Source organism: Anopheles marshallii, chromosome 2 (assembly GCF_943734725.1).
Source record: "Anopheles marshallii chromosome 2, idAnoMarsDA_429_01, whole genome shotgun sequence".
NCBI lineage: Eukaryota > Metazoa > Arthropoda > Insecta > Diptera > Culicidae > Anopheles > Anopheles marshallii.
Window position 1 is genome coordinate 32,822,417 of NC_071326.1, and position 5,926 is coordinate 32,828,342.

At 44.2% G+C, this 5,926-nt stretch overlaps 1 protein-coding gene across 1 annotated transcript; it reads left to right on the forward strand.

Annotated features, from left to right (window-relative positions):
* Window positions 1–321: 321 nt before the first annotated feature.
* LOC128707177 (cell division cycle 7-related protein kinase) lies at window positions 322–3,522 on the forward strand. The gene is made up of 2 exons (XM_053802124.1): window positions 322–496; window positions 2,009–3,522. The coding sequence occupies exons 1-2, from the start codon at window positions 322–324 to the stop codon at window positions 3,520–3,522; spliced, it is 1,689 nt and encodes a 562-aa protein (XP_053658099.1).
* Window positions 3,523–5,926: the final 2,404 nt, after the last annotated feature.

Sequence of the window (5,926 nt, forward strand, 5' to 3'; positions counted from 1 at the left end):
CCACGCGGTTGTGTTCAGTTACACAAAAAAAAAGTACAAAGCAACAACAACAAAACAACACGCCATCTTTAAACAACGGCTAACACAACAACAACAAAACCACTAAAGAGGCTCGTGAATTAAGTAGTAGAGACAAAAAAGGTAGAAGACGACGGCAAACTGCAAAGCGGCGCTCGCCTCCTTCGTTACTCTGGTAGTAATAGCAGCAGCACATACGGTTTTTGTGTGCAGCAACCGTAGTAGTAGTAGGTCGCAAACGGATCGCGTTATTTGTTCTTCGGTTGCACATTTTGGGTTATCGTCGCGGCACGCGAAAGCAATATGGATAGCGCACAGCAACAACGGCAATCGTCGCGTACGGACTGCGACGAGGAGGAGGACGCCCGGGATGTTGAGATGCAACCGGCAGACGCGCCGGACCTAAAGGTAGCCCAGACCCCTGCAACACCGATGGTCATCGAGCAGGAAACTGCAGTTATCCGTCCGAAGATGGAAGGTACGTACGTGACTTGATCAATACGCAACAAGTTACCATAGTGACGTGGGCCAAGGTCTATTGAATATACAGTGTCTTGCAATAGGAGGGGTTTGCTTTGAAGATATGTTTTGGTTCAATCCACAGGTAGTCCTCGAGAATACACTATTTTAGTGGACTGTGTAGATCCGTGGAGATTCTAATACGTCGTACCGGCGTTTAAAATTGAAAGACATACAGACATATCCGTCTTAAATGGGATATCTTGATTTTTCCCAGACTTGCAGATTTTGTTTGCTTTATTAATCATAAATTATAACAAAATCATCAAAAATATAATTATTCATGGTATGTTAAATTAAAAAATTATCATACCATCTAACGTACGTTTTCGAAAAGGGTATCAAAAAGTGTTAATTTGCCTTTTTGAAATGCGCAAAGTGACAACATCTTGATTCGCTCGATGGCATTGAAGTACGAGAACTTATACATACAGTATATTCATTGGTTTAGTGATATATTCGTAAGGATTTTTTTTTCTTTTCTCGTATGTTCGTGTTATCAACATAGAAATTTTTCTGTTTTAATATTCCATCCTGGGTTCATATTAGGTGAAGCTATATGCTGTTTGGAAGCATAAATTCTTTAGAACAGGAAACATATTTTTTATTTCAGTGGTAGTTGGTCAGAATCGCTTTAAATTTCACTTCTTAATTGCATCAAAATGTACCCATTATGGCTGTGCTGTTACTAGCATTGCGCCACAGGTGTTCCTATTTTGGCAATACTCTGTCATCAATGCGAAAACTTTATTCATACATATGCGGTGAACATAGTTGGCTGTGAGCATTCTAGCGTGTCAAACGAAGCAACACATGGAGCGCATTCCAAACTATACCAATTTCGCATGCTGCCATAAATGGATCCCCGAAGCGCATTTGTACCAATTAAAGATTTACGGAAAAAGTACGCTTTTTCGAGAAATTAGTGCAATATTTGTATGTAAAGTGATAGAAATTAGACTTATTTACGGCCCTATGTTGTTTTTTTTTCGTGAAATACTAGATATAACCTAAAAATCGTTCATAGTGAACTGTATTGTCTGTTATTACTAAAAAAATAAAATTGAATTGACATACTTTGTGAATTGTGAAATTCACCCAAATTGTGAATTATTTTCGTGACATACTTTCAACGTGGATTAGTTTACAATGTAAATGTTTAGAGAAGAACTAATAATACAACAATATATACCCAAATGATAAAAATATGTCCAAAATTGTAGAAATACTACATTTCGTTTTAGATGGAATAGAAAGCCCAATATTGCGATAATTGCGATAAATGACAATCCCATGCAATGTTTTTTTTCCTAAATTTTGTTATTTTTATCACACCTCAAATGTTGAATACATTGCGAGTCCAGTTGAACATCTACTATTACGAGACATCATTACTCCATAGACCTTGGAGGAGAACTTCTTCATTTGACAGATTACTAATTGTGTACCTTCTTGTTCGTGTTTATTGCAGCCACATCGAACAACGCAGAATCGAAGAACCCAAAGTTCTGGGATCGATACGAGATGCACGGTGAGTTCGACAAGGGTACGTTCAGCACGGTTTTGCTGGCATCGTTACGTACCCAGCAGCACATGCCGCTAGACAAACGGAGCAAGTTTGCGATCAAGCTGATCGTACCAACGAGCCATCCGGATCGGATCGCGCGAGAGATACTCTGCATGAAGAAGATGGGCGGCCAATGCAATGTGGTCGGGCTAGTTGATGCGTTCCGGTTCAAGGGTTCCGGTTCGGTAGGGCTCGTGATGAACTACATTCCGCAGGAACCGTTCCATCTGTACTTCGCCCAGCTAACACCGGGTGACGTGCAGCGCTATCTGCAGCAGTTGTTGATCGCCCTGGAACGGGTGCATCTGTTCGGGGTAATTCATCGGGATGTGAAACCTAGCAACTTCTTGCACAGTCCACGCAATGGCGTGGGTACCTACATGCTGGTAGACTTTGGTCTAGCGCAGGAAACGAATAAAGGCGTACTGTCACTGCGAACACCCGGACACCAGCCCGGCCAGACTGATGAGGGTGGCAAGCGTGAGGATCAGGTTGTTCCGCAACATCAAGATGCTGTCCTGGTGCGCAACCCGTTGAATCGAAAAACCACCAGCAATACCCACCCGTTGAAGCTCTCGAATAGTACAACGAAGGATCTCGCCGATGCTCCGATGCTGGGTCGGCAAATCAAATCGGTCGCCAGTACCGTCAGCAATGGGGTAAAGCATCGCCGTTCGGCAATGCTAGAAAACCGATCGCCCTATGCGAGGGATCTCAAAACGGACGGTGCTAACGTGGTATCGCGCCATGCCGTGGACCAACCCACGTGCGTTTGCTACGGTCGGGCGCAGGTGTGCAATCTGTGCCTGGTGAAGCCGGAAATGAATGCTCCGCGGGCCGGTACGCCTGGCTATCGGCCACCGGAAGTGTTGCTGAAGTATCCGGACCAAACGACGGCTGTCGATATCTGGGCCGCTGGTGTCATCTTTCTCAGCCTGTTGAGCAAGCTGTATCCAGTCTTTACCAACGAGGACGACTTGACCTCGCTGGCGCAAATCATTGAGGTGTTTGGGTACGAGCGTATAAAGGAAACGGCCCGTCTACTAAAACGGGGACTAGTTTGCACGCCGGAAACGATGGCAAAACAGCCATACAATTTGCGGCGTTTTTGTCAAAACTTCCGCGTTATTTACAAAAGGCGCGAATCGGGTGCGACTGTCGGTGGATCTAGTCCACCGTCTGGCCGGGATGAGGAAAACTTGTCCTGCGACAACTGTTGCAAACCTCCGGACGGTTGTCTGTGCCAGCGTCGTAGGAGTGTGGCCGATGAGAGTGTTGGACATCCGAGGGATGCGGATTGCGATGAGTACGGTCCGGAAGCGTACGATCTGCTGGAACGGTTGCTCGAAACAAACCCGCACCAGCGTATTACCGCTTCTGAGGCGTTGCAGCATCCCTACTTTAATGTACAGTACTGAGGTCTACAATGGTTGCGGTTGCGGGGGTCGAGTTTGGTAGCAGATCGCGAAAGTGCACGGTTAGGGTTACGCACCCACATTTCACCAGCACCACCGGTACAAAACTACAAATGACAAAGTATGAACACAGAGCGTAGCGATGATAGTGAAGGCAGAAAGAATGAAAAAAAAAAGAATTCTTGGCTAGTGGCGTCAATTAAAGAGCCAGTATATAGTAAATGAAGAGAGACAGAAACAACAAGAGGTACAGAGCGATGGATAGCGGAAGGTCATAAGTGGGTTAGAGATTATCTTTGCATAGTAAATTACTTCTTTAAGTTACCACCACCGAATAGTTAACGCATGCTCTGTTGCCACACGATCGTTCTCACCGCGCGCATCTCAACCATCGATCACTAAAATTCGAATGCCGCACGAATGGCCCATACACTTAACCAAATTATACACGCAACGAGCAGATACACAGGCATATAGGCGCACTAGTTTGGTGCGAAACGGTACAGCAGCCAGTATATATATATATGAAAATAACACCCGTCCGCGACAGTGCAATAGAGGAATATCAGTGCGCGCCCTACATTCCGTTTTCGTCCTTGTTCCTTCCCCTTAAAGGCGTTAAGAACAGACGGAAAAGAAATGACGCAAACAGTGCGGGATACATTTAACACAAAACCCACAAGCGAATCAAGCAAGATCATTTACAAGGAAAACATACACAGAATGGGATGCATTTATTGTTGTCATCCGGACACACCGGCAGAAGTTCCTCCCAAAACACTTTTTACGGCTTGATATGATGAGCTAACTCTTACGCTCGCTCTCTCTCCCTCTCTCTATATATTACCGTTGGCGGAGGAGGAACATCAGCAAGATATTGGCCATCAGCAAAACACAGGCAGCACAGAACAAGAAGGCAGGCAGGGTTTATGCGTTTGTTAAATTTTGTTTTCATAACCTTATTTATTTTAATGTACCTTTATTTTTGTTCTTGCTCTTGTACGTAAGGCAAAAGTCTGTTTAGGAAACATTATGCTAGTTGGCGCAAGCGCGCGAGGCTTCCACGCGGAAGCTTATTATTTATTATCCTTTTGTTTTTAATCTATACTTCGATTAAATGGGGCCACACGCACGCGTTTTCTACCGAAGCTTCCAACATCCAAACGTGCTTCTAGGTGTAAATAGTGTGTCGGGATGGGAAGTTCGAAGTGGTGAGGGAAGGATAGAAAGCCCCTCAGCTCCAAAGGCCGCGTTGAGCTGTAATTTTTAATCTATTTATTAAATTATTGTCACAAAAGTGTTTGAATGAATGAGGCATTGCTTTGTTGCTGTTAGGGTTGCCAGTACGAATAGGACAGTTGAGAGTTTTAATCTGTTGCTGCATGCCTCACGCGTGTTTACCGTGACGCTAAAGTAATACTTAAGCAAAAGCAACAAGTCTGAGGAGGGCATTTGCGTAGAGACACCTTGCTAACTTACGGCTGGTGAAAGCTAGCCAAACACACAGCAGCATTATAATTGAGTAGGGTAAAAGGGAACAAGGAATGAGATTTCGTACGCCGGTGCAAGATTATGGCAAAAGAAAACCGGAAAAGCGTTACGGTTTAAGATAAAATACAGGGCCAGTAGTAGTGAACACAGTAGGTGTAAGGACGAATGGAAATCCCGTCGCCTGTCCGGGTTTGTCATCAGCGCCATCGTGGTCGTCGTAATAGACACAAAAAAAACACATAAAACAAAAACTGAAAAAAATAAGTACAACATTAAACCAATGGGGTTGGGGTTACTATTACAAAATCAAAACGAACGACACACCTACAACAACACACAATCAGTGTAGCAAATGGGGAACTGGGAAGAGAATCGCATCATCATCAACGTAGAATTAACGCCTGTGTGGTTGAGATGTAGTACCTTTATGGATGTATATCTGTCTCTATATATGTAATATGTGTATATATATGTTATCATCGTCGGGACAGCACAGCACAGGATACCGCTGGTAATTGTTCCCATTTCGAAAACGATCTGTCCGCACCGGTGCGTGCACAAAGTCGCCGCCACCTTGTTATGGTGGTAGTGAATTGTTCTGTCTTTTATTGTTTTTTTGTTTTGAAAACAAACCTTGTTTAATTCCATCGCATTTGAGCGCATCCCTCAACCTACCCCCTTTAAATCGTGCACTCAAGGAAACAGGTTGCACTACTCCGTTGAGCATATGGTTTTGTACGCTATCCTTCCCCTTTTCACATTTTATGTGTTGTAGTTGTAAAAATGTGTGTCCTTTTCCTTTTTCCGGAATCCATCGCTCGAAAGAAACCCATCTCATCGGTTGTGCAAGCGCGTGGGGCTGTGTCCAGCACTGTGCTTCTGACCGACCCCTCCGTATTGATGAGGTGTAGCGAAC

Bases quoted from the DNA above. Each gene is read 5' to 3' on its own strand.
- LOC128707177 (XM_053802124.1), top strand. From the start codon at position 322: ATGGATAGCGCACAGCAACAACGGCAATCGTCGCGTACGGACTGCGAC. The intron at 497-2,008 runs GTACGTACGTGA...TGTTTATTGCAG, and splicing joins TATCCGTCCGAAGATGGAAG to CCACATCGAACAACGCAGAA.